The sequence below is a fragment of the Meyerozyma guilliermondii genome, genomic scaffold (genome assembly GCF_000149425.1).
Source record: "Meyerozyma guilliermondii ATCC 6260 scaffold_2 genomic scaffold, whole genome shotgun sequence".
Lineage (NCBI taxonomy): Eukaryota > Fungi > Ascomycota > Pichiomycetes > Serinales > Debaryomycetaceae > Meyerozyma > Meyerozyma guilliermondii.
Genome location: NW_001809799.1, coordinates 493,876 through 521,830, shown reverse-complemented (window position 1 = coordinate 521,830; position 27,955 = coordinate 493,876). Strand labels below are relative to the sequence as shown.

The window sequence follows — 27,955 nt, the reverse complement described above, 5'->3', positions numbered from 1 at the left end:
TCATTGCTCTCATTATCTTTGATCTCTTTTCTCTGCCACCTATTCTCCGTGATCTCTACTATCTGTTTTGTTCTCTATACCCCTTCCTTCTTTTATCTGTTCTCTCTCTTTGGCTGTCTCCGTTGGCTCTCTCCACGTTCGCGCATCGCCTATAAAAGGCCCGGTTCGCTCCACGCGAAAAATCCGGCTGCTCAATCTTAGGTTTCATGTCTCGTCTAGACCGATTGGTTGTACTTCTAGAGACAGGCTCCACCGTGTTCATCCGCAACACAGCTGCAGACCAACTATCTGATCTAGCAAAGGGCCATCCAGAAGATGCCATAAATTTACTTGGGCGAGTGTTTCCATATTTAAAGTCAGAGAAATGGGAAACCCGTATAGCGGCTGCCCGGGCGTTTGGGGGAATTGTCAACCATTGCGATACCTGGGACCCCAACGATTCCGACGTAATGAAGCGAGAAAGTGAGTTTCATGATATGGAAATGAATGATCCCACCGTGAAAATTGAAGATGATAGCGAACGAATCAAACAAGAACAAGACGAAGAACTCCAAAAATTCGACGACAACTTGTCGAATCTCGTAGACTTCCGGTCGTGGGACCTCCATGCCATTCTCAAGTCGGGCCACAAGCTTTTGTCGCTGAGCGCTTCGGACTCTGGTGTCGACATCGAGATTGAAGATTTCGAATCCGACAACTTATTGCTCAAAAAAATCAAGCGAGCCCGCATCAAGCCCGAACCAACGGTGGAATCAAGGTCGCTGTTGGTGGCACCAGCTTCGCTCGGCCACACCGTGGATAATATCAAGTCTGAGACGGAATCAGTAAAAACAGAAACAGTATCGCCCACTCCTCCACCCATGTCTGCTGCTGCCAGTGCCAGACTCAAAGCCATGCAGAAAAGACGAGCTAAAGTCAATGCCAAATCGTCGTCTGGTCGAATAAAACCCGTCGATTTGTCGCAAAGCTCCATGTCTCGCAAGTTGGCTGAAGACCCCGATACCACTGACGATGCCGTGCCGGAGCCCCAGTTTGACCTCACGTCGCAACAGGGCGGCCTGAAGTTGGTTATGGAAACGAAGGACTCGGAACTCTCTCCGTTGCTTTCTCAGCAAGCCAAAGTGTCGGGTTTGGTGTGGCAGTTTCAAGGCGTATACGAGTTGCTTCTCGGCGACTTGTTCGACCCCAAATGGGAATCTCGGCACGGCGCAGCTTTGGGGTTGCGTGAACTCATGAAAAAGCACGGAAAGGGTGCGGGACGGCTTGCTAAGAAGCTGAGGGCAGACAACGATCGCAATAACTCGGCCACCCTAGAGGACTTGGCGGTACGGCTTTGTACTCTTTTTGCACTCGACAGATTTGGCGATTATGTTTCAGACACTGTAATTGCACCAGTGAGAGAATCGGCTGCTCAAACGTTGGCGGCGCTTTTGATTCATCTCGATGAACCTATTGTCTTAAAAACTTTCGACTCGCTCTACGATTTGGTGCTTCAGCCATTTGCAGACAGCCTCAATCTCCCAAAATGCTGGGAAGCAAAGCATGGAGGAATGTTGGGATTACGATACTTTGTGAGTGTCAAGCCAGAAATATTCTTATCCCGTCCCGATCTATTGGACAAAGTCATTGACATGGTTCTTTTTGGATTGAAAGAAAGTGACGACGACGTTCAAGCGGTCGCAGCATTAACATTGACACCAATTGCTTCCGAATTTGTCGAAACAAAATCAGCACTTGTCCATACATTGTTGTCTGTCATATGGGATTGTCTTACAAATCTACGAGACGATTTATCTGCCTCTATTGGAGCTGTCATGGACTTGTTAGCCCGTTTGTGCACCCATACACAAATTATAGACATAATGCAGAAAGATGCTGCTCAGGACAAAGAAAAAGCATTTGAGAATCTTGTTCCCAGATTATTTCCATTTCTTCGCCATTCCATCACCAATGTAAGGAAGGCAGTATTAAGGACCATCTTGGAATTTCTCAACATAGAAGGACCAAAAGTATGGATAGATGCAAAAACATTACGATTGATATTTCAAAATTTATTGGTGGAGCAGAACCGCGAGGTTCTTGATCTCTCCATGAAAGTGTTCAAGACGACCCTTGATGTTCTTTCCTCGCTGCAACCGTCAAAGATTACCGCCATTTTTCTCAATCATTACCAACCGCTTTTGTCTCTCTTGATGACTCCGATTGGAATTGCTCGTCACAACTACAATATGAACACCGATCTTATAATGCGTCCCTCGGGACATACACTTGATGCTAGTGAAATTATCGATGTGGATTCCAAACGTGGACGAAAAAGAAAGCAGGAGGAAAAGAATAAGTTGGACATACCTACCGATGATCTTCGAGTGAATATAGATGCCCCAATCATCAAGGGAGATGTCATGCTTCTTGGATACGAATCCTTTATCCGCACAAGAGCCGCTGCTTCGAATGCTTTTGGTCTCCTAATGTCTTATGTTGAAGATGACGATCTTTTACTCGAACTCAAAGATGTGATATGTGGGCATTTAAAGTCACCTCACGCAACTCCTCGTCTCCTAGGTGCTATGATTATCCAAGAGTATGCCGACGCTGCTTTGCAAAGAAACGTTGATGCCCATGAAATCTTACAGCTGTATAGTTCTGCCCTTATGGAAATGCTTTCGAGCCTGGTGGACTTGCCTTACTTCAGGGAATTAGTACCAACGTTGAAGTCGGTTCGAACTTCGTGCCTCCAACTATTCGACACTTTTGTAACGCTTGGTAAGGTTTCACAGTCAAAATTACCACAACTACCTGTTCTTGTTCAAGGCGAAGTTGATGCTGGTCCTGGTGCCTTTGGAATCGAAAATGCTGAAAAGTTGATTAATGAAACTTATGAGAAATTAACAAAGTCGATGCTGGCTAACAATCGATTGGCTGCAAATCTGGCCCTTGAAGATTCCAAGCACAGAGTCCAGGTTGCCATTGATGAAGCTAAAATGGCAAGATCCAACAGAATCGTAAGCATTCTAAGCGCTTATTCTGCTTCAGTTCTTGCCGCAACTGGTATCCCCAAAAAGTTAAATCCTATTATCAGATCTTTGATGGATAGTATCAAGCAAGAAGAGTCTGAAACCCTTCAAAGAAGAGCTGCCGCATCGGTGTCTGTATTGGTGAAGCAGTTGAACGAAGGAGGCAAGAAAAATGCCAGCGACAAGATTGTCAAGAACTTGTGTGCATTCTTATGTGTTGATACTTCGGAAATCCCTGAGGTGCAACATAATGTCAAATTCAAAACCAATATTCTCAGCTTGATGAAGGAGGAAGCTAAGACTGATCCTGTGGATATCGCAGCTCATGAACGGGCTGTTCAGGAAGCCAGAATTAAACGTACGGGAGCTATGTTGGCGATGGAAGCACTTATTAACCTGTACTCTACAGCGCTCTTTGATGAAGTTCCAAAACTCAAGGAACTTATGCTTGACCCTATTGCTCTCCTCGAGAACACTACGGGAGATGCACTCATCGAAGACCAACAGAAGGGACAAGTTGTTATTGATGCTTTGGGTATCTTGCGTGCTCTCTTGCCCAAACTTGATCCCTCTCTTCATGATCAAGTTCTCGAGTGTGTTCCTTATTTGAAGCCTGGTTTATGTTCAGCCTACTCAGTGTTTCGATATTCTTCCGCTAAAGCCTTGGCAACAATTTGCTCGGTGTGTCCCACCAAGGCTTTCACATTTTTGGTCAAGTCGGTGCTCCCAATGGTCAACAGCTCTGGTGTTACAGAAGAGCGCCAGGGAGCAATTGAAAGTATTTACCATGTATCAGCGACAATGGGTGCCGATATTCTTCCATATATTGTGTTTTTGATTGTCCCAGTGCTCGGAAGAATGAGTGATTCTGACCATGATGTTCGAGTACTTGCAACGACAACGTTTGCATCCATTATCAAGTTGGTTCCTCTTGAAGCTGGAATTCCTGATCCAGAGGGTATGCCGCAGGAATTACTTGAGGGTAGAGATAAGGAAAGAGAGTTCATTCAACAAATGATGGATCCTTCAAAGATAAAGCCTTTTGATTTGCCTGTGTCCATCAAAGCCACGTTGAGGAAGTATCAGCAAGAGGGTGTCAACTGGTTAGCATTCTTGAACAAGTATCACTTGCATGGTATTTTGTGTGATGATATGGGGCTTGGGAAGACTTTGCAAACGTTATGTATTGTTGCTTCAGATCACTACCTTAGGGCCGAAAAGTTCAAGGAAACAAACTCGCCCGAATTCCGCAAATTGGCTTCGATAATTATCTGCCCTCCTTCATTGACTGGTCACTGGGAGCAGGAAATTCTTCAATACTCGCCGTTTTTGAAACCCTTGGTTTACGCGGGGGGACCATCTGCTAGAGCAGCGATTCGCTCACAGATCTCTTCAGCGGATATAGTTATAACTTCTTATGACGTCTGCAGAAACGATATCGACCATCTTTTGGCACACGATTTCAACTATTGTGTACTTGATGAAGGACATATCATCAAGAACTCGTCCTCAAAATTGACCAAATCAGTCAAACAAGTGAGAGCAGAACACAGACTCATTTTATCGGGCACTCCAATCCAGAATAATGTGTTAGAATTGTGGTCTTTGTTCGACTTTTTGATGCCAGGTTTCTTAGGTACCGAAAAAGTGTTCCATGAAAAGTTTGCCAAGCCCATTGCTGCCAGCAGAAATAGCAAGACCTCCTCAAAGGAACAAGAAGCCGGAGCATTGGCGCTCGAGTCTCTTCACAAGCAAGTGTTACCGTTTATGTTGCGTAGATTGAAGGAAGATGTGTTGTCCGATTTACCTCCAAAGATCATCCAGGACTACTACTGTGAGCTCAGTGAGCTTCAAAAAACCTTGTATAAGGACTTTGCTCAAAAGCAAAAGAATACAGTGCAAGAGGAGATCAACCATCGACTGGATGGAAAAGAAGGTGGAGAATCAAACACCCATGTGTTCCAGGCTCTCCAGTACATGAGAAAGCTTTGCAACCATCCTGCCTTGGTGGTTTCGCCTGAGCATCCCAAGTTCAACGAAGTCAACGAATATCTTCGAATCAATAAGAGTGACATCCGCAGCATAAATCATGCTCCAAAATTGTTGTCGTTGAGAACCTTACTATTGGAATGTGGTATTGGTGTTGACGATAGTGATTACATTGGTAAGGGCAAGAATAAAAAACTGCAACAGCAAATCACCGCAGAAGGAGTGATATCCGACCATCGAGCATTGATTTTCTGTCAACTAAAAGATATGCTTGACATAGTCGAGAATGAACTTTTGAAGAAACATCTCCCATCAGTGACCTACATGCGTCTAGATGGAAGCACCGACCCCAGAGACAGACAATCAATTGTGCGTAAATTCAACGAGGATCCATCTATCGATGTGTTGCTTCTCACCACCAAAGTTGGAGGATTGGGGCTCAACTTGACTGGTGCAGATACTGTCATATTTGTGGAGCACGACTGGAACCCAATGAACGATCTCCAGGCTATGGATCGTGCCCACCGATTGGGCCAGAAAAAGGTTGTGAATGTTTATCGTTTGATAACGAAGCATACTTTGGAAGAGAAAATAATGGGATTACAAAAGTTCAAGATGAACATTGCATCTACAGTGGTAAATCAACAAAATTCTGGGTTGGCGTCGATGGATACAAACCAACTTTTGGACTTGTTTGATGTTGACGAGGCTGCTGCAAAATCCACCAACGAGAATTCGGTCCCAGAAAGAGAGAACTACGTGCCTGAGGACGTCAAGAGTGGACTTTCAGGAAAGGAAGCTGGTGCCGTCGGAGAGTTGGGAGACTTGTGGGACGAGCAGCAATACGAGGATGAGTACAACCTTGACAATTTCATAAAAACCTTGAAATAGTCGTCATAATGAAGCTACTGAACTAATCTCTCTTCTTCGTAGACCTCTTCGCACTATCTGAAAAATGCGATGAGTGCGAAATTGAAAACTGAAAACTTCACATACAACCACGCTACCGCCATCTTGTGGGCCGAAGATGGGGAATCCAGATAAGCTCGAGGAGCTAGAGCGACAAATGGAACAATCGTTCCCGTATTTGGCATCGGATGAACAATCTTCAACTAACAGAAATGCTCAAACTCTCTCAGATTTCGAAGGGTCCATTCAAGAAACACAAATAAAGAACCAAGTGGAAGTACCCCAAACCAAGAAATGGGTTCATTTCGTTGCAGGAGGCATTGGTGGGATGGTCGGTGCCGTCATTACTTGTCCACTTGACGTGGTGAAGACGAGGCTTCAGTCAGATGCGTATCAATCACTTTACAACAAATCCCCAAAATCAACCAATCCATTGATCAAAGCAGCCCAGCACTTTAAGGAAACGGGATCTGTGATACACCAGCTATATGCTACGGAAGGAAGTAGAGCATTATTCAAGGGTCTCGGACCGAATTTGGTAGGAGTGATTCCTGCTCGTTCTATCAACTTTTTCACTTACGGAACCACGAAAGAATTGGTCTCATCTCATTTTAATGATGGTCACGAAGCTACCTGGATCCACTTGGTTTCCGGAATTAATGCTGGTTTTGTGACATCTACAGCAACTAACCCAATATGGCTTATCAAGACAAGATTGCAATTGGATAAAACTAAAGGTAGACACTACAAAAATTCGTGGGACTGCTTCAAACATATCATCAAGTATGAAGGGTTCCGAAGCCTATACAAAGGACTCAGTGCGTCGTATTTGGGAGGAGTGGAGTCTACTTTACAGTGGGTTTTATATGAGCAAATGAAGTCCTTCATTAACAAAAGATCTATTGAAGCTCACGGTGCTCATGGCGCTACTAAGACTACTAAGGACCACATTTTGGAGTGGTCTGCTAGGTCGGGGGCCGCCGGAGCTGCAAAATTCGTGGCTTCTCTTATCACTTACCCACATGAAGTAGTAAGAACAAGATTGAGACAGGCGCCTTTGGAATCTACTGGAAAGCCCAAATATACCGGTCTTGTCCAATGTTTCAAGCTCGTTGTCAAGGAAGAGGGTCTCGTTAGCATGTATGGAGGTTTAACACCTCATTTGTTGCGTACTGTGCCCAATTCGATCATCATGTTTGGAACGTGGGAAATAGTGGTGAGATTGTTGTCTTGAAGATGTTGTACATAGCTTGTAAATAGATGCATATGGGTAGATGAAACGGGTTAGTTTGGAGTTTTGTAGTTTTCAAAAAGAGTCTTTTTGTCGTTTGTACTCCTCTTCCTCTGGTGCCATCTCGTTCGAAGTTCGACTTCGCTTTAAAGTTTGGGTTGGAACAAACATTTCGGAAGTTGTACTTGAAGACTCAATGACACTTTTGTGATTGTCTCCAAAATTTTGCACTAATTTGTAGTATTTTGGAGGCTCGCCTGGAGGTAGAGGTATGGCCATGGAGAGTATTCGTGGGTCTTTAGGATGGTTAAATTTCGAATCTAAAGGAATAGTGGAATTAGGCAATGCCTCGTTTTGAGATATCTGAGGAACCTTTCCCAACGGGTTCAATTCAGGGTTGAAATACACAGACTTCATACCCCACAATTTGGATTTTTGTTGTTCGAGACGTTCATTTTTTTCATTTATTCGAGCCAAAAACGGCTCCAACTTATCCTTGTGTATCCCGTTCTTCCTGATGAAGTCCCAGTCGTCTTCTAGACGAGCAATTAGCTTCTTGTCGCTGTTTTTGTCATCTTTTAGTCGTTGTATTCGGCTATAAAGTCTGAAAGGATCTGTGTTTTGAGCTCTCTCAAGCTGTAGCTGGTGTTTCTGGCGCTTCTGGATGGCACCCTGCTTGCGTTTTTCCTGTTTCCGGAGATCTTCGGCTAAATTATAGTTTTTTCGGATCATGGAGCATTGAGATGAGAGTCAATTTTGAGAAGTATTTCTCAATCTCAATCTCAATTCTTAATCTCAAATCTCACACTAAAAAGAACACTCATTAACGAAGAAGAATACTGAATTCGAATATCCACCAGATAGTTTTCTCAGTATGAGCGAATTCGACTACTCCAAAGTGCCGGTGGAGTCCCTAGAGTCGCTTAGAAACCGGCTCAACCAAGTGCATCTCTCGCTCCGAAAATTAGCAGATCAAGTGAACCACAATATTCGAAACCCCAACAAGGCGAAACTTCCCAACTATGCTCAGTTCCAGAACCAATTCCATGTGCTCATCACACAACTACAATCAATTGCATCGATATTGACCAACGACGACGATATACTCAAACGGACCAATGCGTATCCATTGCCCAACTTTCCCACCACCGAACAAGAAGCATTGGTGACCACTTTATTACGAAAGAAACCGCTTCCCGAGGTTGAGGGCTGGATGAAAGATGCCATAGGACGGGGAGCATTGCAGGAATCCGACCTTGAAAAAGACGAAGCATTTGTCAAATGGTGTGCGGAAACAGTCCAAGATCTCCGAGACGAATTTCAGTTTTATGGGTTCCATTCGCAGCAAGAGTTGGAGTTCTTGGAGACAGAAGAGGGCAAGAAGGAAGCACAGCGCAAGCGGGATCTTGAGCTTGAGCAAGAAGAGGAAAAAATGAGAACTACTGGTGGAAAGCAACCGCTCCATCCTAATAAGGTATTGAAATTCATGTACCAAGGGGTTTTGGACGATAGCTAAAGTGTATCATAGCTAATACAAGTATTTCTAGAAGTGTATTAGGCTGCGCCGGTGTTGTAGTAGGCGTCGTAAAAGTAGAGAATCGCAAACACGAAAAATGCAATGGCACCACCAAGGGTAATGGTTCTCATGGATATGCGCTTGGCCAACAACTTTCCACCAACACAGGCAGCAGCGGTGCAAAGCCCGTGGCCCACTATGGCACCCATAATGACGTACCAGTACTCGGATCCAGCTGCCATGGCAATGGTGGCTATCTGGGATCTGTCTCCCCATTCGCCCAAAAATGTCATTACGAACACCTGGATAAAGATGGGAGACAACACAAACGACGCCAAATCCTTCATTTGGCTGGCGTACTCTTGGTACCATTTTTTTGTGTTGGGTCTGGGATCGAAAGGAGCGCCCGATTCCGCAGAGTCCAACCGGTTGTTGAGGTCACTGGATTGTATTTCCTCCTCCACCTCGGCCAACTCCTCGTCCACTCCCACGTCCTTGGACATTGCCAAGCCCTCTCTGAGCAACTTGGCGCCGAAAACCACGAAAAGAATCGACGCCAAAAATTGGGTAAGACGTTGCGAGATCAACGTCGGCAACGCATGGCCCACAATTCCGGACAAAACCGTCATTACTGCCAACGAGGAGAATGCAGCGGCAAACACGAGGATCCGGTTGTGTTTCATGGCCATCAACGCCGCAATCAAAAAGGTTTTATCACCGATTTCTGAAACCACAATCATCGAGATCGACATGAGAAATGCATTATATGATGGTTTTTCGTCCACATCCTGGTTTTGGTTCAACTGGTTCATTTGTAACTGCGAAGGAACGTTGTCGTCTGTTTCCACGTGGTGAATATTGAGATGATGGGACTTTTTGGGCGACTCCACCGAAGCGTCGGCGGCACCAATTTCCTCTATCGAAGAGTCCTGTTCATTGTGGATCAAACCAGCGAGTACAGACACCGCTAGAAGTGATGTGAGCAATATCCGGGGGGCCCTCATGGTGTAGAAGGGTTCCGGTTATTAATGATACAAGGTTCGGTGAGTCGGCGAAGAATAAATTTTCAACTCCGAAATCGCGTACTAAGAATCGCTGCAGATAAGACGTGGGGAAGAGACAAACCGAACAATTTTGTTATTTCGTAAGTGATCTATGCTATTTAATGGTGTCCAGGGACGGGGTTTTCCGCAACCACTCCTTCTTGGACATGGCCGCCTTCTACCCATCCACCATACAGAACAGTACTATTGTCTTTGTCGTGGTACTGTTGCATTCTCTCCACCATCAAAGGTCTGAAAGATTTGATTAAACCTTGAACGGGCCACGCGGCAGCGTCTCCCAAGGCACAAATGGTGTGGCCCTCGATCTCCTTTGTCAACTCGAAAATCATGTCGATTTCCTTTTCTGTTGCTTGGCCCTTGACAAATCTGTCCATCATTCTTTGCAACCAAGTGGTTCCTTCACGACAAGGCGTACACTGGCCACACGACTCGTGCTTGTAGAAGTGTGCAAATCTTTGGATGGCTCTGATCATGTCTGTTTGCTTGTTCATAACAATGACGGCGGCGGTACCCAACCCGGAACCAACGTCCTTCAAAGCGTCGTAATCCATGAGCACGTTGTCACACACATGCTTTGGCATAACAGGCACCGACGAGCCACCAGGAATAACTCCCAACAAGTTATCCCAGCCACCTTTAACACCTCCACAGTGTTTCTCCAACAACTCTTTCAAAGGTATGGACATCTCTTCTTCGACGGTACATGGCTCATTGACGTGGCCCAGAAATACAGAACAACTTGGTTCCCGAGTTTCTTTCACGACCAAACGACGCAAACCACTCACCTCCTCTTCTACAAATGGTGGGTGCAACGGCCACCGTCTCGACATTGGTCACGGTCGAAGGTCTACCAAACAAACCCACGGCAGCAGGGAATGGAGGCTTCAATCTGGGCTTGCCGGCTTTACCCTCGAGAGACTCGATCAACGCGGTTTCTTCACCACAAACGTAGGCTCCCATACCTCTATGGATGTAGACGTCAAAGTCGTAACCTGAGCCACAGGCGTTTTTGCCCAAGAGTCCCGCCTTGTATGCCTCGTTGATTGCTCCTTGCAAAATGTTGGCCTCGTTGTAGAATTCTCCACGGATATAAATGTAGGCAGCAGTTGCATTCATGGCTCTACCGGTAACCAAGCATCCCTCCACCAACTTGTGGGGATCTTTACGAATGATTTCACGGTCCTTACAGGTTCCAGGCTCTCCCTCATCAGCATTCACCACCAAATAACGAGGTCCCACATTTTTTTCCCATCCAGGAGGATTCATGAATGACCACTTGAGACCGGACGGAAATCCAGCACCACCTCTTCCTCTCAAACCACTCTTCTTCACCTCATCAATGATCCACTTGTCTCCTTTTTGCAAGATCTCCTTGGTTTTGTACCAGTCTCCCATCTTTTGCGCAGACTTCAAGTCGTGACCATAGGTTCCGTAAACATTTTGGAAGATTCTGTCTTGATCTTTCAATCCACCATGGACTCTGTTTGGGGTAGCTGCTGCATCAGCTGAGGTAGCCAACGCACGTACAGTGCCCAGCAACGGAGCACGGCTCCTCAAAGTGCTCAAACGAAGCATAGTAGTGTTGTGAGCGACAAAGTAGGTTGAGATTGAAACCAACTTTTGATTTTCTTTGGTAATGCGATTTACGGCCATCTGATTGGCTGGACGTACTGTATAGAGGACCGTTGCCAATGGGACAAGGAGATACGAGAACGAACGCTTGCGTGGAGGGAGGGGGTCAATGGCTGTAAGTTGGGTTATTGGGGGGGTTTGGAAGACACTGGTTCATTTGGGGCTTATTTTGGGTTTTGGGTGGGTAGTTATGTGGGATACCTTCAGCCATAGTGAGCAATGAGAAAATGGGTCTAGGGTAGAATAGATGAAGTTAGTGGTTTATTAGACTAGATGATGACGGTGGTACTTCGTCCATTAGTCATTTTTCAGTGTTGGCTAAACAGTGTTTAGTTTTCAAAATGTGAGAATTTGCAAATTACTAGAATTTGCAAGATTGTAGATTTTCGTGAAATTTTTATGAGAGTCAGTTATATTCGACTATTCTTTTATAGCTTTCACTTGAACTGGTCTCTTGTCATAAGAAAACCAAAAATATGGTAGTAGTTATTCTTTTAGTCATATCACAATGTTGGCTCAAGTGTTACAAAGCAAGAATGAAAATTTTGGATAATTGTAGTAGTCGTCGATAAATAAGTCAATTATACCATGAATATCCTCTATAATCCTTTTCTTTCTTTTGTCTACTTCTCTCACTCTCTCATTTGCACCCATTCTCACGATTTTTCAAATATTCGCATTATTGCAAAATTAGCAAATCATTTCAAACTCAGCCTCAATATCTCATTGCAATGCCAGGTTGGAGATCCACCTTCTACATAGCAGCAATAGCAGTCGCATTGTATCTCCTTTACCCAGAAACTTTATCATATAAAAGCCGATTTGGCTCCACAAAAAAGTCTCCAGAACTTTTGGCAAAAGCCCACGATGCAGCATTGGACGGAAGTCCCAAACTAGCCTCAAACAGCTACCTTGAGGTGAGGTTTCCCAGGATCAACAGAAACCAGATTGGAAAAGAGAATGCAACTTTGGTGATGCTAGCAAGAAATCTGGATCTTGAAGGTGCACTCAAATCCATGCGTCTGTTGGAAGATAGGTTCAACCGCCACTATAGGTACCCGTGGGTGTTCATGAACGAAGTTCCGTTCGACGACGACTTTATAGAACACACGTCGTTGATGGCAAGTGGGAAAACATACTATGAATTGATCCCCGATGAGGACTGGGAACCACCAGCATTTATTGACGAAAATAAATTGCAGCATAATTTGAGAACGGCAGAGGCCAATGGCGTAATATATGGTGGCTTGCGGTCGTACAGAAACATGTGTCATTTCAACTCGGGCCATTTTTACAAACAAAAAAAATTGCTTGAATTTGAATGGTACTTTCGGGTCGAGCCCGATGTCGAGTATATGTGTGATTTCCAGTATGACCCATTCACACTTTTGCGCAAGAACGGCAAGAAATACGGCTTTGTCATAGCCATCCAGGAATATGAAGACACTATACCAACTTTGTGGGAAACAGTTGAAGAATTTATGGAAAAGTATCCACAGTATCTCCATCCCAATAACGCCCTAAACTTCATAACTTCGCACGAAACGTCGCTAAATCTCGGCATTCCGCTCGTGGGACAAAACAAATACAACCTATGCCATTTTTGGTCCAACTTTGAAATCGGAAACTTGGACTTCTTTCGAGGTGAAGCCTACGAAGCCTACTTTAACCATTTGGATCAAGCCGGTGGGTTTTATTACGAAAGATGGGGAGACGCTCCAGTTCACACAATTGGCCTCTCGTTGCTTCTCGACAAAAACGAAATTCACCACTTTGACGATATCGGCTACTACCATCCTCCGTATATGGCTTGTCCTGCATCTCTCGACGTTCGGGCTTCGAAACGGTGTATCTGCCAGGCAAGAGATCTTGAGGACAAAATGAGCCGTATGTCTATTGATGTCGATTACTATAGTTGTCTCAGTAGATGGTGGCGGTACGGGTCGGGAAAAAGGTTTTTGAACGAAATCGACTATACGGCTGCAAATTGAGCTCTTGACTTTTGGGGCATCCATTGCACCAGACCCTCATCTCATCACCGATTTTTTTTTGGAACTGCGACAGAATGGCGAAAGGAAGCAGAGGAAAAGTAGACGCCGACGACTACCAGAGCCAGTCGTTGTCCAAGAAGGACCAGCGCAAGTTGAAGAAGCTCCAGGAGCAGATCACAAGGGCCGAGCAAGAGGATGAGTCTGATGACGAAGACGTCGAATCCGAAGTGGATTTAGAGAAGTTGGCGGCATCTGAAAGCGAGAGCGACCTAGACAGTGACGACAGTGAAGGGGAGGACAGCGAAAATGATGAGGAAGAGGAGAGTGGAAAGGAAGATGAAGAAGAAGCGGAAGAAGAGGAAGAAGAGGAAGACATTCCCCTTTCCGATGTCGATGTGGATTCCGACGCCGACGTTGTTCCTCACACAAAAACAACCATCAACAACAAAGCAGCATTGAGGGATGCTCTTGCGAGAATCGAGCTTCCCTGGAGCAAGCATTCGTTCCAGGAACACCAATCGATTGTCAGTGCCGAGAAGACTGAACTTTCCATCAAAGACATATATGACGACACCGAACGTGAACTTGCATTTTACAAGCAGAGCTTGGACGCCGCCAAGCAGGCCAAGGCAACTCTCTTGAAACTCAAAGTACCGTTTTCTCGTCCAATGGACTACTTTGCCGAAATGGTAAAGACCGATGAGCATATGGATAAACTCAAGGCCAAGTTATTGGAAGAGGCTGCCAACAAGAAGGCTTCCGAAGAGGCCAAGAGACAAAGACTGTTGAAGAAGTTCGGTAAGCAGGTGCAAGTTGCTACGTTACAAGAGAGAGCCAAGCAAAAACGGGAGACTCTTGACAAAATCAAGTCTTTGAAGAGAAAGCGAGGAAGTGGTTTGACCAACGACGATGAGTTCCAGGTTGCGCTCGAAGAGGCTACCAACGAGCACCAGCGGGAGAACAAGCGGGCTAAGCCCAATGGCAAAAGATTGGCCAAAGATGCCAAATTTGGCCAAGGCGGAAAGAAACGTGGGATGAGAAAAAACGATGCCACTTCTTCGGCAGATGTTTCTGGGTTCTCCAACAAGAAGGGTAAGACGTTCAGACCGGGCAAGAGCAAGCGGTCCAGAAGAAAATAATCTGCATGTACATTAATATACTTCCTATTTACGACTGCCATTCCATCGCTGCACCGGCGACTGATTTATACGGCGCGAAACGGCGCGAAACGACGAAACTTTATCACTTCTCATTCGTATCAATGGACAAAGACGCCACCAGAAAAGTATTTCTCAATGAGTTTGAGCCTCTTCGCGAGGACCTCTTGGATGTTATCAAGCTGTACAGCATGCCAGAAGAGGCAATCAAGTGGTTTAGTGACAGTTTTTCATACAATGTTCCTGGAGGAAAATTGAACAGAGGATTGTCAGTTGTTGATACATATGCGATTTTGAAGGGAAAAAAGGTCAATGAGTTGGAAAGCGACGAGTTGAAGAAGGTGACTATCTTGGGTTGGTGTGTTGAAATGTTGCAAGCATTTTTCTTGGTTGCCGATGACATTATGGACAAGGCCGAAAAGAGACGTGGTCATCCATGCTGGTATAAAAAGGATGGAGTGGGTCTTATTGCCATCAACGATTCGTTCGTGTTGGAAGGAGCCATCTACGTGGTATTGAAGAAATATTTCAAAAAAGAACCTTACTACGTTGAGTTGTTGGAGTTGTTCCATGATATCACATTCAAGACCGAACTTGGTCAATTCCTCGATTTGATTGTGGAAGCCGAGCACCAGAAGCTCGACCAGTTCTCCATGGATAAACATGACTTTGTTTGTATCTACAAAACGGCATATTACTCATTTTTGTTGCCTGTTGCTTTGGCCATGTACGTTGCTGGAATTGACTCCGACGAAGACATGAAACAGGTCCATGACGTCTTGATTCCTCTTGGATTGTACTTCCAGAACCAAGACGACTTCTTGGATGTGTATGCTCCTCCAGAAATTTTGGGTAAGATTGGAAGGGACATTTTGGAAAACAAGAATTCATGGCTCATTCTCGAGGCTTTAAAGATTGCTTCTCCCGAACAGAAAAAGATCTTGGCTGAAAGTTACGGCCAACAGGATGCGGAATGTGAGGCTAGAGTGAAGAAAATCTACCATGATTTGGCCATTGACAAGGTGTACGAGAAATATGAAGAGGAGCAGTACCAAATGTTGTCGCAAAAAATTGCTTCCATTGACGAGTCCAGAGGATTGAAGAAGGACGTACTCACTGTTTTCTTGAACAAGGTGTACAAGAGACAAAAATAGATAGATGAGGATCTGACTATACGTACACTTTTCATACAACCTATTGTATACCATTTACGTACAGCCATTTAGAGTAATCATAATTAAAATGTGTTCCTTGAATTCTTTCCGTATTCATGTTTTCCTCTACATTCCCTACTTTCTTCTCACTTACTCGTTCTTTACTTCCTTTCAATATCTACTTTCTTCACTTTTTCACTCTCGTTTATTCACTATGCATTGGCCTTCTCCAAATCCTCTCTACCCTCCTTCGTGTACAAGTACTCGTTGTAGTCTCTGGCACGAGCCCACACGTTCCACACAATCACAGCGGGAATAATGACATAAAGTGCCTGATTTTTAGTTCTTCTGAAGGTGTTGAAAACAGCATTATAAGCAGCTCCTTTCATAGGTCTGGTGGCAAATGGAGAGACGGTGTACTGAGAGATATACTTTTGCTTGGGTCCACCCATGGATCCCCACCATCCCATGTACGTTTTTGGTCCAGAAGCTCCTCCCATGATGATATGTGTTGGTGATGAAAGAAATGAAGCGCGATCATTGGAGGAGGAATGGCGTGTGTGCAGGAGAAGAAGGTGAGTGGAAATGAGAACGAAGTGAAGAGTGAGAAAATGAAAAGTGGTAAGAATGTATGAATGGATAAGTTTAGGGAGGTGTCATATAAGCTTTCAGGTGAAATTATTGATTTCTGTTGAGATATTTCTCTTTTTTTTAGATAGTATTGGAATTGGCTCTTTTCGCTTTTTACATCTCTACATCCGATTCTATTCGCTCGTCGCTCTCGCTTCGCGGCTCTACATTATCTTTCTCAGTTTGTATTATCCCCTACTAAACAGTCAAACGCTTTTGGGTAGCCAATCTTCCTCTTTGTCTCGAGTTCAATCTGAGCTTCTTGGACTCCTCAGCCTTCTCAACATTGTCTTGCTCTTCAGTCAAGATCAATTCTATGTGACAAGGAGATGACTGGTAGGCATTGATTCTACCGTGGGCTCTGTAAGTTCTTCTTCTTTGCTTAGGAGCCTGGTTCACCTGGATGTGAGAAACCTTCAATTTGGAAACTTCCAATCCTTTAGCCTCAGCATTGGCTTGAGCATTCACCAACAAGTCCTTGATGAAGTTGACGGACTTGACGGGCCATCTGGCCTTGGTGACACCGAATTCTTTACCTTGAGCAGTACGACCGATCGAAGAGTTAAAACGACGGAAAGGAATGGCTCTTTGGTGGTCGAGAACTTGGTCCAAGTACTTTTGGGCCTTTTCCAAGTTCCATCCGTTGATGGCCTGGGCGGTCTCACGGGTGTTCTTGAACGACACCCTCAAGTAGGAGCCGCGAGCGGAAGCAGACTTGGCTGGATTAGCTGAGTTGACACCGTATCTAACCATTATGATGAAGATTGAGGTTTGAAAAATTTTGTTTTTGGTGCGAACTCTGAGCTGCAGCGGGGGCCGCGCCCTGGACGCGCGCACGTGAGCAAAGATGCCACACAAAGTGAACACATCCAATACACCACAAAATAAAAGCCCTAGGTAGCTATCTCTTCCCTATCCCCCACGTCATAGTACCACAGTTGATGCCCCCATCTTTATTCCATCACCACCACCGCCCCACCCCGGCGATCCCCTCCTGCAATTGTTCCCGCCAGCGCCGCACTGCCGGTGGCGCGCAACCTTGCAGACGCATGCCCCAGGCCGGAATATAGGTTTCCGGTCCTTGTGGTCACAGATACCTTATTTACGAGCGGCTGATTGCACATTGGTTTAAATAGCGATTCTGCACCCCAATTTTTTTTCTTCTTACTATTCACTCATGTTCCTCCTATTGCTCACTCTCGCTCCTTGCCACCGAGGCAGGAACACCGGCCTGGGCTATATACAGGCGGGAGAGCCTGGACTTTGCACGCCCCTCACCCGCTCCCGAATTTGAGCCCAAAAAACACACCAGCCTTGCCAAGGTAGACATTAAACGCGAGTCATTATACGCGAGTCAAACCGAACTGCACACCCAAGATTTCCGAGTGCCGACATTGTGGTGTACCCCATATTTTTTGTTGTCGTAAGCTGAATCCATCTTGATAGTTCTGGCCCGCCTCCAATTGCTTGTCGGCCCGAATAAACGACTGCATTGAACCCCGGCACCGAATACCCCAGACGGTGTTAACTCCCACAACGTAAACCCGGACGCGTTACACACTGCGCACCCGGTGCTACCAACTGGTGCAATGAGCCTGTCGGATTCTCCGTCACCGCAGGACAAACCAGCATCGTCTGAATTCGATCCCATAAACTCAGAGGTGCTGTTGAATGACAACGATGGCTCGTACTTGAGCGGAGCCTCGCCTCAAGATAACCCTGATTTGGGCATCGACATGAACATAGACATGGAACCTACGCGAAATACCTATCATGGTTCCACCGAAACACCGGCAGACTTGAAAGATTTCAATGAGTTTCCCCAAGCAGATGAAGAGTCGAGTGAAGACAAACCGAAGACCAATACCGACACGAATGCCGATTCCAATGCTGATGCCAACACCACCGCCATCGCTAATACCGACGCCGATGTTGATATGGGCGAAAACGACGAAAAGGAAAACATCGACAAAGACGCAAAAGACGCAACCACTGCCCCCGACGATGACGACGATATCGTAGCCCATCGCCCCCACGCAAAAAAGGGCCTCAAAATTGAGGACGAGACCACCATGCCCAATGCACCCGATTCGAAGGATGACTCCAGCGAGTACGAGACGCTGGAAAGTCGAAAGGTGGGTGACGAGGGCGATGTGGACCACCTGTCAAATGTAAAACAAACCCACACCATCATAATGCCATCATACTCGCGGTGGTTCAAAATGAAGTCGATCCACCCTATAGAGAAAGAGAGTCTTCCCGAGTTCTTTAAGTCAAAACACCCGTCAAAATCACCTACGATCTACCTCAATTACAGAAACTTCATGATCAACTCTTATAGACTCAATCCAAACGAATACTTAACGTTGACTTCTTGTCGGCGTAATTTGGTTGGCGATGTTGGAACTTTGATGAGAGTGCATCGTTTCCTCAATAAATGGGGTCTAATAAACTATCAGGTGAATCCTCACTTTAAGCCTGGATACCCGATCGAAAAACTCAATAATGGAACTACGGCTGGCCTTCCTTTTACGGGTGACTACCATGTTACCTATGACAGCCCTAGAGGCCTTTTTCCCTTCACTACTCATAATATAGCTTCCAATAAGGTTGATGTATCAAAATTGCGGGAACTAGTCGGTACCGGCTCCGGCAATGGGGAAGTCCACACTGACTTCAAGGAGAGCAACTTAGACTCCAATGACGACGCACCTCCTCAAAAGAAGCAAAAGACCCACCACTGGACAGAAGAAGAAACTTCAAACTTGTTGGCGGGAATAAAAGAGTTCAAGAATGATTGGTATAAGGTCTCCAAAAAAGTGGGTACCAAAACTCCGCAGGAGTGTGTACTCAAATTTCTCCAGGTTCCAATTGAAGATAGCTACGACAAGTTGGGTGATGTTGGTATAATGAAGTATGCTTCCAACTTCCCCGTCAATGGTGTTGATCATCCCGTGATAAACAATTTGGCTTTCATGGCTCAATTGGTGGATAGTGACGTCGCCAAAGCTGCAAGTGGTCGTGCAATCAAAGAAATGGATTCCAAGATTCAGGAAAAGATAGAAAAGGTGAGTGTTGAAGCCGCTAAACAAGAAGATATAAAGGAAGAAGAAAAGAGCGATGAGGTGAAGGAGAATGGAGCCATCACAACAGAAGAATCTACCGACGTGGTGCGTGACGCTGCAGTAGCTGCGTTTGGCATTGTCGGTGCCCGCAGTCATTTGTTTGCTACCTATGAGGATCGTGAAATGCACAAGTTGGCGCATTCAATCATTAATCAACAGTTGACCAAAGTTGACTTGAAGCTTCAAAAACTTGCTGAATTGGAAAAGATGTATGAGAAAGAACGCAAGCTTTTGGCGAAGCAGCAACAGGAAGTTTTCCTCGACAGGTTGGCTTTTACGCGGTCTACAACCACCATAACCACCAAGCTTGCCGAAGTATTGGATACTTTGAAACAACAGGAAGTGGATGATAAAGTCAAGCTGCTTCTTTCAGAAGTGGAGTCACAATTGTATAAGCCTACGAAACATTCGGTGGTACTGAATGCGGCCGCATCATCCACAAAGGAAAATGGAGATAGCAATGGGTCTGATGCCAAGGGAGATGATAACGAGAAACCTTTGTCTCTAGAAGCTCCACAGACCTTTAAGGTGTGGGTGCCCTAATTTTAAATGTACAGTACTTTAGCCTGTCCCATGTAGACTTCCTGCACCAGCCGCCCAAGTTTCGCAGCTGCGACAACTTCAAACTACAGTGTACTATGGACGATTCACCAAGTTCGGTGGATATAGAAATTGACGATGATGTAGATATTAACGAACAGGTAAGTGAACAAGAACTGGAATCTCATGATAGTTATTCCCAAGAAATGCATCTGGAGCTCGATGATGACGTTGAAATCGTAGAAGAGCGAGAAGTACAAGAAGAAATAGCAGAGCCAGAACCCCGAATAGGTTCCAATGAAGAGGAAAATGGTATAGAAGAAGCAACAACTAATGATGAAGTAGACGAGGTTTTGACTTTGGATGAAAATGTTGAGAATATCGAAAGCGATATGGAAGACGACAAGCTGAAGTCTGATTCAATCGAAGAAGTGTCTCCAGAGCCTAACGGGACAGATTACAATGAAGAGGGGGAAGGGGAAGAGGCGGATAGTGGAGAAGAAAAAGAAGCAGAAGAAAGAGAAGAAATAGAAGAAGGAGAGAATGAAGAAGAACTGGTCGTCGAAAAAGAAGGCACAGACAGGACGTATAGAGAGGATTTTGAAGAAGATGAAGCAGAAGCGTCTGGAGCAGAATCGGGACCAATTAATGAAACAAATGAATATTCAGATGTGGAAGAAAATGAAAATCTAGAGGAGGAGCTAGACGCCGAAGAAGAACGAGAAAAAGAAGAAAATGAAGGAGAAGATGAGGAAGAACGAGATGTATCGGACGATCCACAGGGAAACGATCCCGAATACAAGGAAGATCCACACGAGGAGCATGACTATAATCAGATAAACGAACCCTCCAATCCAAATTCACCTTCGCTTTCTAAAGAAGATTACGCGACTTTGGTCAACGAAGACAACCGTATAGTGACCAAAGACGAAGACCAACCAACTGTGCCCATAATAATTGATGTTGCAGACACGGAGTTTCTATTGGTACCATTCAAAGCAGAAAATTCGTCCATAGACGTATCTCTTCTTGTACCATTATTCGATTCTAGCAGTGTGTTGGAACTACCTATTGAAGAGTTTTTTGGACTAATGAGACATAATGAGGACTTGAATGAAATCTACAACTTTTCTGTCGACGAAGAACTTGTGTTACTGTTTCCCCAGTTTGATGGACTTCACTTGACTGAAGATAATGTGTATTCAAGAGAAGTAACCTTCAACGATTTCTTATCGACATTCGAAAGGTTAGCTGAAAATACTGTATCGGAAAAACCGTTGTCCATGGCATGCACATTGACATCGCAAACCAGATTTATCACCAAGTTCAATGGACTTGCAGAACTCATACGAGAGAAGAAAGGCTTCGAATCGATTATGAAACATTCTCCTGAAAAACGCCCAGCAGAATCACCTACTAGTGCCAAGAAACGCCAAAGGCTATCTATAGATTAGTATATAGTAAATAAATGCATTAGCCTTAAGGCACCAAACCATTATGTTTAAGACTATGATAGAGGTCTTGGTCAACATATTTTTGAAGACTGGGCTCTCCACTCAACCCTTTTCTTCGTCTTGTCTTGAGGACAAAGTCTCTTGCCAAAGATTCATCAGGAACCGGTTTCATGGTAGGCAATGGAACCGTTTCATCCAAGGGATCTCCAGGTACTATGTTCCACAGGTCAAACACCAAAAAGCACATGGCTTGGCCTTGGGTGTTGAGTCTTATTTCAGTTTCAAGTCCAACCGCTTCAATTACTGGTACAAGTCCTACAACTTGAAATAAACCAGTTCCTGGAATTGGAGTTTCGCTTTCCAAGTACCCTCTTCTCTTGCCCAAAAGTGCTGTGAACACAGCAATTGCTCGGTGAGGACATGTTCCATGAACACGATAATAAGGTTCCATGAGTCGAGGAGAAGCGGTTAAAAATCCAGTATAGCATGCTTTGCGACTGAGAGGAATTAAACGAGCACCTCCACGGCTGATTTCTGCTCCACTGATTGTGGCATCGAGAATTTTGAACTTGGTATTTCGTATAGGTTCATCACACAATGGTCCTTCATTCACTGACCATTTGAAACCGAGATTAATATGAGGTTTCGCTGAGTAGAGCAACTTCTTATCGGTTTCAGCTTCCAAAGTGTCGTCCAATAATATACTGGGACTCTGGATATCATCGGGACCGAAGCACCATACTGATCGCGAAGCAAGGGCATCCCATCCGTACTCAAGTCTCAACTTTTTCGAAAGAGTCTTTATGTCTTCGTTCAAATTGATCTTACCATTCTCGATTGCAAGACTCAACTTTGTATCATTTACCGGTTCAGCAATGACGGAAATGGAGTTCTCCCCAGATTGAGTCGAAATCACCGTAAACGAAGTTTCGCTACAGGTTTCACTAAATTTGGGCATTGGATCGCTGACTTTGATCTCCAAGTCGTCCGTGAAAAAGTTCCGAAGATCATGTAGAACGCAGTCCAAATAAAGCTCTCCACTTCCAAATACCAAGTGTTCTCCACTGTCTTCCACTTTGACAGAGCAAGCGAGATACGACTTGCTGACCTTTCTGAGCCCATCCAACATCTTTGGTAAATCGTTAGGAACAAACGGCTCGATAGCCACCTTGAACACAGAATTTTTTGAATAGCTTTGGCTCGGAAAAATGTAGTCATCTGAAAGAGCCAAGGTGCCTGATTTGGAAATTATGGAGTCGATTCCTTTGACTAGAACAATAGACCCTTCACCTGCTTCTTCCACCTCAAAGTTATACCTTCCTCCTGGCACAAGTATGGCATCTATGATTTCACTTCTATAATTTTCATCGTCTTCCACATAATTGTCTCCATACACAGTCACTTTCTGGCCCTTGGTCAATGTTCCCTTGACTATTCTGACCAAGGAGTCGAACCCCAGCCCATCAGCATGTTCAATTAGTTTGACAATATGCGTTAAAATCGGACTGTTGGTCTGGCGAGTAGGTATTTTCTTAGGAGAGACAATGCAAATAGACACCAGATCTACAAAGGACGCTGTGCCAATGGTGGTGTGAAAGACATCCTTGAGTAGGATTTGCACGTCCTGCTTGTACTTTGACTTGTCTAGTTGAATACCAAAGTTCAGCCAAAGGAGAGACGCAATGCTTTCACCAGCTGAGTTTGAAGTCAAACTAGCAGTGAACAATTTGTACACTGGCCCCAAGACCAACTTGACAAATGTACGTTCCAACCTTTGGTGTGGTTTTGAAGTGAGATTGTTCGTGGTAGAATCATAGTACCAATCACCCCACAACTTTTCAGAAAAGTCAGCGACATCGAGATTTTCGTGATTTTTGGCGTAGAGAGACCCAAATGTTTCCAAGGAGAAGCAGAAACAGTAGGTTGCCGAAGCAAACAAGAAATGACCGGAAGCAGGACTCATTTCAAACTTGTGTGAATATGCCGAGTAGAACTCATTTTCCTCTATGAATGATAGCACATCGTCAACGATGTACTGTAGCTTCAAGTAGGTGTCTAGCGGCGGTAAGCGAAGTTCAAGGATCAATCGGTCGATTTTATTGAGAACAAATGTCATCGACATATCACGCTTCATGACTTGTGATATAAGAGCTTTGTCTCTGGGAGTCAACCCTTCCACAACATCCAAGACAAAAACAGCACCATCTGTAGCTTCGAGAGCAGCTATGGTTTCGTCTGCAAAGTCAAAATGACCCAGGGAGTGTCAACTATAATAAGAATGTACGACTTGTCGTTCAGATCAGGAAGAAGAAGCGTAACAGGACTCAGTTTGATGCTCATCCCTCGATGGAGCTCGAGAAAGTGGTTATCGAGGTAGCGAAGCGGTTTGAAAGATTTGAGACTGGTAGAAGGTTTAATGGTGGGATGAGTCTGGTGGATGAATAGGTCGATGAGGCTGGTTTTACCAGAGTGAAAATTCCCAATAACGGCAATATTCCTTATCCTTTCGGGTAGCGAAGACATAGTTTGGAGCATATACTCCCTTGAATAAACAACCTCGGGTAGAGATTCGTCAAGCACAAGGCGTAATTTTTTTTGTATATCGGGAAGAATCACGGGCTCGTCTTTCTGTTCCATTGTAGGTTTAACAATGATTGTTTCGACTTCTGGCCCGAAAGTCGACTTGAGTCCCACCTGCTTACCTTCGTTACGCGTTATGGCCATAGAATTGTCATTATCTCGCAGGGAAGCTGTTTTGGCATCTTTGTCAATTGGCACAGAATTCAATGGATTTTCACCAGAATGGTCTCGAGAATCTATATGGGATATACTTTCGGCATCAGAGCTCGAATCTGCATCGGAATCGAGGGGATCTCCTATCAAGTTGCCAAACTCGTCGTAGTCGTCATCATCCATGTTAGATTCGATAAATGAATGCGAATTGAAGATAAATGCGAAGAGATAAAGTGAGAAGAGATAGTGAGAATTGAAGAAAGTGAGAACACAAATTAAACGAAATAATGAATAAGGACCAGAAAAAGTTGACTTTACAGACCAATGACCTACATTAGTGCGTCTGCTGACATTTGCCGATTTTTCTAATTTTTCTAATTTTCTATTTTTTGCTGAATTTCGGCTACTCTACATCACTGTCTATATTATACATTTTACGACAAAGTCTGGTACTTTCTCAACTCACTGAGCAACGTCTGCAACTGTACATCAGAAACCTTGTTAGCCAAGCTGGGAATCAACGACTTGGCCTCCTCGGCGTCTTCAAACTCCAAATTTCCAAGCTGGGCAAATTCAAATGGATGCAATGGTTCCGCTATCAGAGCGCTAAAATCGTTCAATAATTTTTCTACGGTTTCTGTGGACGAAGTGTTCTGGAAGCGTGAAAATGTCGACAAGTAATTCAAAGTCTTATGGATAACCTCGTTGGATTCTGGCCCTGCAAGCTCCATATTGGCAATCTCATCTTCTTTATCATCTTCATCATTGTCGTCATCGTTGGGTCTTCCCTTATTTTTCCGCTCTTTCAACGCAGCACGAACGAGCAATCTCGCCTCCGACAAGTTTAGTGCTATCAATTGCTCAGGTTCTCCGGAATGGGTGATTTGTGTGAGTTGGAATTCGGGTCCTAGTTTCAAGGTGGCTGCGTTTTCTTCATCGTCGATGTTCTGAGAAGCGGGTTTTCTTCTTCGCACACCAAGCGCACTGGTACTCACGTTCATGGCCTAAGGATCTCCGAAACAAGATCCAAAACTGACGAAACGAACCACACGATCACAACGAGATTTTTCGTTGACAAAGATGGGGTTGCACCCAGACACCAGAACGTAGTGGATGCTCACTAAAACCAACTGAAGAACACCCGCTATACTAAGCAGTTACTTTTATTAAAAGCTTAAAATATAGCTCTGAGCTTTTTTCTCTTAGTTTGAGTAATATCTTGACTGTTTGTCTTTTACTTTGAACACCTATCCTTTGATCTTTTCCTTTTTTTTCTTCTTCTCAACTTCTTCTCTCAACTTCTTCTCTCTATTTCTTACTCTCTACTTCTTACTCTACTTCTACTCTCTATTTCTCTTCGTGGCATGCATTACTACGTACGCGAGTACTGTGCTTGTATACGATTGTCAAGGGTGCTTGCACGACGAGGTGCAAAGTGGTTCTGAGTGGATTCTGGCTGTGGAGTTGGGGTCAATGGCTGCAATACGTCATTCACAAATGGATGCTTTAATGCTTCCTGAGGTGTTAGTCTTTCAAGGGGGTTCATATTGAGACATTTGGTGAGGAAATCGACCAATAATAACCGTTCTTGACATTCCTTTTCAATCATTGTGTTTGTCATTTTGGACGAGAATTTGTAGTTCAATATTATATCTTTCATCAGACGATGTTTGAAATAGTTTTTATTTTTCTGCTCCTTCTGACTCTGTTCTTCTTTACCCTTTGTAGATGCCAAATACTGAACGTATTCGTCGTAAGATTTTATGGTGTAAGAATGCTTTCCTTCTGGAGTAGAAGCAGGCACCTTGTGGAAAAAGTTTGTAGAATTGCGACCAACATCGATCATATGGCGAGGTGGATATCCGAGCATGTCGACAATTTTCCATATCTGATTGTACTCAGATGTGCCGGGAAACATTGGAAGGCCGAGAAACAACTCTCCCACAATGCAACCCAAGGACCACATATCTATGGACTCAGTATACGGGAGGCCCAAGATGACCTCAGGAGACCGGTAAAATCGTGACTGGATGTAGGAGTAGATGGTTTGATGTGTGAAGCAAGCCGAACCGAAATCTATGATTTTGATATCGGGTTTATCTGGCTGGCATAAGAGGATATTTTCCGGTTTTAGATCGCAATGAATAATCTGGAAACTTTTGAGCTGGGCCATGGATTCTAATAGCTGCTTGGTCAAGAGTTTCACTAACCGCATATTGAGACCTTGGAACTGGTTCTGTTTGATGAGCTCGTAAAGATTAGATGCTAGCAACTCGAACACAAGACAGAGATGTTCCTTGTGCATGAAAGTGTCAAGTAATCGAATAAAGTGGTTACCATCACTGTTGGAGTTGAGAAACTCGAGGAGTCGCACCTCGGTTAAAGATTGGTTCATGTATGCGGGTTTGGACTTGATCACTTTGATTGCACACACCGACTGGTTGGTCAAGTTCTGGCACTTTACCACCTGACCAAACGTCCCCGAGCCCAAGAGGTCCAACACAATGTACTTGCGGCCCTCCTCCGTGCCCAAAACATCGTTGACGTAGAGGATATAATCACTGTCTTCGTTATCGTAGCCATTATTGTACTTTGGATCCAGCGGTTTGGTGAGCACTCTTTTGGGGTTTGTCAGCTTGGAGTACTGAAATTTTTTGGGCTGGCAGATGCGGTATGTCTCGGTCAAGTAAATCGAAAGGGCATTGACCGGTGAAATGTGGACGGAATTGACCGAGGCTCGACGGTACTTGGGTATGTGGTGAATCTTGGGATGCAAATCTAGTTTCGAATGGACTCTTTTGGCACGAGGAGCAGGTAATCTGAAGTAGCTGTGTTGTTTTTCCAGCACACTTTGTTGATATTGTTGATATTGAACCACAGAGGCAGATCTTCCAGGCTTGCGGTACCCAGCAACACCTCCATCCATAAACGGTCCAACGGCCAATGACGACCGCCGAAGATTGTTGAACGAAGCCTGACCATATGGTGGAGCAATGCCTGCACCAGCAACTCCTCCACCACCTCCCGGTTCTGCAAATCCATTGTAGCCCGATTTGAGATACGACCCATCAGCAACCGACATTCGACGGTCGTCCAAGGTAACGTCTTGATTTGTGTAGTATTGATTGAAGGGATTGTCCACCCTCGTCGGCGGGTGTATAAAAGGTCCGGAATTCTGAGTTTCGTCTTCATAAGTGGTGGGTAACTGATTTACGAGGGAGAGCCGTTTGGGTTGCTGGCCCACTTGAGTTTGTAATAATGGAAGCTGAGGGGTTTTCGTCGGACTATTCGCCATCAGCATCTGTCCAGCTACATTCTGCTGAGCCTGGGGCCGACCCCCGGAAAACCATGGGTTTCGAAAATCGTGATTCATCATCGCCGGAGAATCGGAGTATGCCCCCGAAGAAACCGGAGGTTGTGGCGGCGGCGGAGGAAGTTGCCAGCTGCCTCCTACCGAATTGTGACGGTTGGTGTTGTAATTGTACGCCATCAGCGAGATGGACAGGGGGGTTGACACTTTAGGATTGCAGAGCGGAGAAGAGGGTTGGCGTTCAGCTCGACCCTGGCATTCGGTCACGTGACATGAGAGATTCTCACGCAGAGTGTATCGGACAACCGGGGGTAGGTTTGAGGCGCGGCACGTGAGCGGTGTCCACATTACGAGGGTGACTCAGGAGCAACTATTGAGTCAAGATAAGAAGAAAGTATAAGGTTTGGGTGGTTGGGGTGGTTGGGGTACGAGAAGTTGTGTAGACTGATATTCAGTATAAGAGTAATTAGCTTTCTTTAATATGAATTGGTGAGTGGATGATTGGG

At 44.9% G+C, this 27,955-nt stretch overlaps 19 protein-coding genes across 19 annotated transcripts; 9 read left to right on the top strand and 10 right to left on the bottom strand. All coding sequences in view use genetic code 12, as the record gives it.

Annotated features, from left to right (window-relative positions):
• Positions 1–206: 206 nt before the first annotated feature.
• Positions 207–5,894, top strand: PGUG_01477 (DNA-binding ATPase; the record flags this gene model as incomplete). Its single annotated transcript, XM_001485756.1, has 1 exon — positions 207–5,894. The coding sequence occupies one exon, from the start codon at positions 207–209 to the stop codon at positions 5,892–5,894; it is 5,688 nt and encodes a 1,895-aa protein (XP_001485806.2).
• Positions 5,895–6,030: 136 nt separating this feature from the next.
• RIM2 (Rim2p) lies at positions 6,031–7,146 on the top strand (the record flags this gene model as incomplete). Its single annotated transcript, XM_001485755.1, has 1 exon — positions 6,031–7,146. One exon carries the CDS (start codon positions 6,031–6,033, stop codon positions 7,144–7,146), a length of 1,116 nt encoding a protein of 371 aa, XP_001485805.1.
• A 72-nt stretch (positions 7,147–7,218) lies between these two features.
• PGUG_01475 (uncharacterized protein) lies at positions 7,219–7,875 on the bottom strand (the record flags this gene model as incomplete). Its single annotated transcript, XM_001485754.1, has 1 exon — positions 7,219–7,875. One exon carries the CDS (start codon positions 7,873–7,875, stop codon positions 7,219–7,221), a length of 657 nt encoding a protein of 218 aa, XP_001485804.1.
• Positions 7,876–8,017: 142 nt separating this feature from the next.
• On the top strand, positions 8,018–8,659 carry MED8 (Med8p; the record flags this gene model as incomplete). The annotated part of the gene is made up of 1 exon (XM_001485753.1): positions 8,018–8,659. One exon carries the CDS (start codon positions 8,018–8,020, stop codon positions 8,657–8,659), a length of 642 nt encoding a protein of 213 aa, XP_001485803.1.
• Positions 8,660–8,697: 38 nt separating this feature from the next.
• Positions 8,698–9,663, bottom strand: GDT1 (putative ribosome biosynthesis protein; the record flags this gene model as incomplete). Its single annotated transcript, XM_001485752.1, has 1 exon — positions 8,698–9,663. One exon carries the CDS (start codon positions 9,661–9,663, stop codon positions 8,698–8,700), a length of 966 nt encoding a protein of 321 aa, XP_001485802.1.
• Positions 9,664–9,821: 158 nt separating this feature from the next.
• Positions 9,822–10,553, bottom strand: PGUG_01472 (uncharacterized protein; the record flags this gene model as incomplete). Its single annotated transcript, XM_001485750.1, has 1 exon — positions 9,822–10,553. One exon carries the CDS (start codon positions 10,551–10,553, stop codon positions 9,822–9,824), a length of 732 nt encoding a protein of 243 aa, XP_001485800.2.
• Positions 10,293–10,766, top strand: PGUG_01471 (uncharacterized protein; the record flags this gene model as incomplete). The annotated part of the gene is made up of 1 exon (XM_001485751.1): positions 10,293–10,766. One exon carries the CDS (start codon positions 10,293–10,295, stop codon positions 10,764–10,766), a length of 474 nt encoding a protein of 157 aa, XP_001485801.2.
• Positions 10,432–11,376, bottom strand: PGUG_01470 (uncharacterized protein; the record flags this gene model as incomplete). Its single annotated transcript, XM_001485749.1, has 1 exon — positions 10,432–11,376. One exon carries the CDS (start codon positions 11,374–11,376, stop codon positions 10,432–10,434), a length of 945 nt encoding a protein of 314 aa, XP_001485799.2.
• Positions 11,377–12,086: 710 nt separating this feature from the next.
• KTR2 (mannosyltransferase) lies at positions 12,087–13,346 on the top strand (the record flags this gene model as incomplete). The annotated part of the gene is made up of 1 exon (XM_001485748.1): positions 12,087–13,346. One exon carries the CDS (start codon positions 12,087–12,089, stop codon positions 13,344–13,346), a length of 1,260 nt encoding a protein of 419 aa, XP_001485798.2.
• Positions 13,347–13,420: 74 nt separating this feature from the next.
• On the top strand, positions 13,421–14,485 carry PGUG_01468 (uncharacterized protein; the record flags this gene model as incomplete). Its single annotated transcript, XM_001485747.1, has 1 exon — positions 13,421–14,485. One exon carries the CDS (start codon positions 13,421–13,423, stop codon positions 14,483–14,485), a length of 1,065 nt encoding a protein of 354 aa, XP_001485797.2.
• Positions 14,486–14,490: 5 nt separating this feature from the next.
• Positions 14,491–15,657, top strand: ERG20 (bifunctional (2E,6E)-farnesyl diphosphate synthase/dimethylallyltranstransferase; the record flags this gene model as incomplete). Its single annotated transcript, XM_001485746.1, has 1 exon — positions 14,491–15,657. The coding sequence occupies one exon, from the start codon at positions 14,491–14,493 to the stop codon at positions 15,655–15,657; it is 1,167 nt and encodes a 388-aa protein (XP_001485796.2).
• Positions 15,658–15,869: 212 nt separating this feature from the next.
• Positions 15,870–16,157, bottom strand: QCR8 (ubiquinol--cytochrome-c reductase subunit 8; the record flags this gene model as incomplete). The annotated part of the gene is made up of 1 exon (XM_001485745.1): positions 15,870–16,157. One exon carries the CDS (start codon positions 16,155–16,157, stop codon positions 15,870–15,872), a length of 288 nt encoding a protein of 95 aa, XP_001485795.1.
• A 328-nt stretch (positions 16,158–16,485) lies between these two features.
• On the bottom strand, positions 16,486–17,040 carry RPL17B (60S ribosomal protein uL22; the record flags this gene model as incomplete). Its single annotated transcript, XM_001485744.1, has 1 exon — positions 16,486–17,040. The coding sequence occupies one exon, from the start codon at positions 17,038–17,040 to the stop codon at positions 16,486–16,488; it is 555 nt and encodes a 184-aa protein (XP_001485794.1).
• An 836-nt stretch (positions 17,041–17,876) lies between these two features.
• PGUG_01464 (uncharacterized protein) lies at positions 17,877–19,955 on the top strand (the record flags this gene model as incomplete). The annotated part of the gene is made up of 1 exon (XM_001485743.1): positions 17,877–19,955. The coding sequence occupies one exon, from the start codon at positions 17,877–17,879 to the stop codon at positions 19,953–19,955; it is 2,079 nt and encodes a 692-aa protein (XP_001485793.2).
• Positions 19,956–20,050: 95 nt separating this feature from the next.
• On the top strand, positions 20,051–21,406 carry PGUG_01463 (RMR1 family protein; the record flags this gene model as incomplete). The annotated part of the gene is made up of 1 exon (XM_001485742.1): positions 20,051–21,406. One exon carries the CDS (start codon positions 20,051–20,053, stop codon positions 21,404–21,406), a length of 1,356 nt encoding a protein of 451 aa, XP_001485792.2.
• Positions 21,407–21,431: 25 nt separating this feature from the next.
• On the bottom strand, positions 21,432–23,540 carry PGUG_01462 (uncharacterized protein; the record flags this gene model as incomplete). The annotated part of the gene is made up of 1 exon (XM_001485741.1): positions 21,432–23,540. One exon carries the CDS (start codon positions 23,538–23,540, stop codon positions 21,432–21,434), a length of 2,109 nt encoding a protein of 702 aa, XP_001485791.2.
• Positions 23,541–23,629: 89 nt separating this feature from the next.
• Positions 23,630–24,322, bottom strand: PGUG_01461 (uncharacterized protein; the record flags this gene model as incomplete). The annotated part of the gene is made up of 1 exon (XM_001485740.1): positions 23,630–24,322. One exon carries the CDS (start codon positions 24,320–24,322, stop codon positions 23,630–23,632), a length of 693 nt encoding a protein of 230 aa, XP_001485790.2.
• Positions 24,323–24,573: 251 nt separating this feature from the next.
• RPB4 (DNA-directed RNA polymerase II subunit) lies at positions 24,574–25,140 on the bottom strand (the record flags this gene model as incomplete). The annotated part of the gene is made up of 1 exon (XM_001485739.1): positions 24,574–25,140. The coding sequence occupies one exon, from the start codon at positions 25,138–25,140 to the stop codon at positions 24,574–24,576; it is 567 nt and encodes a 188-aa protein (XP_001485789.2).
• Positions 25,141–25,511: 371 nt separating this feature from the next.
• YAK1 (serine/threonine protein kinase) lies at positions 25,512–27,797 on the bottom strand (the record flags this gene model as incomplete). Its single annotated transcript, XM_001485738.1, has 1 exon — positions 25,512–27,797. One exon carries the CDS (start codon positions 27,795–27,797, stop codon positions 25,512–25,514), a length of 2,286 nt encoding a protein of 761 aa, XP_001485788.2.
• Positions 27,798–27,955: the final 158 nt, after the last annotated feature.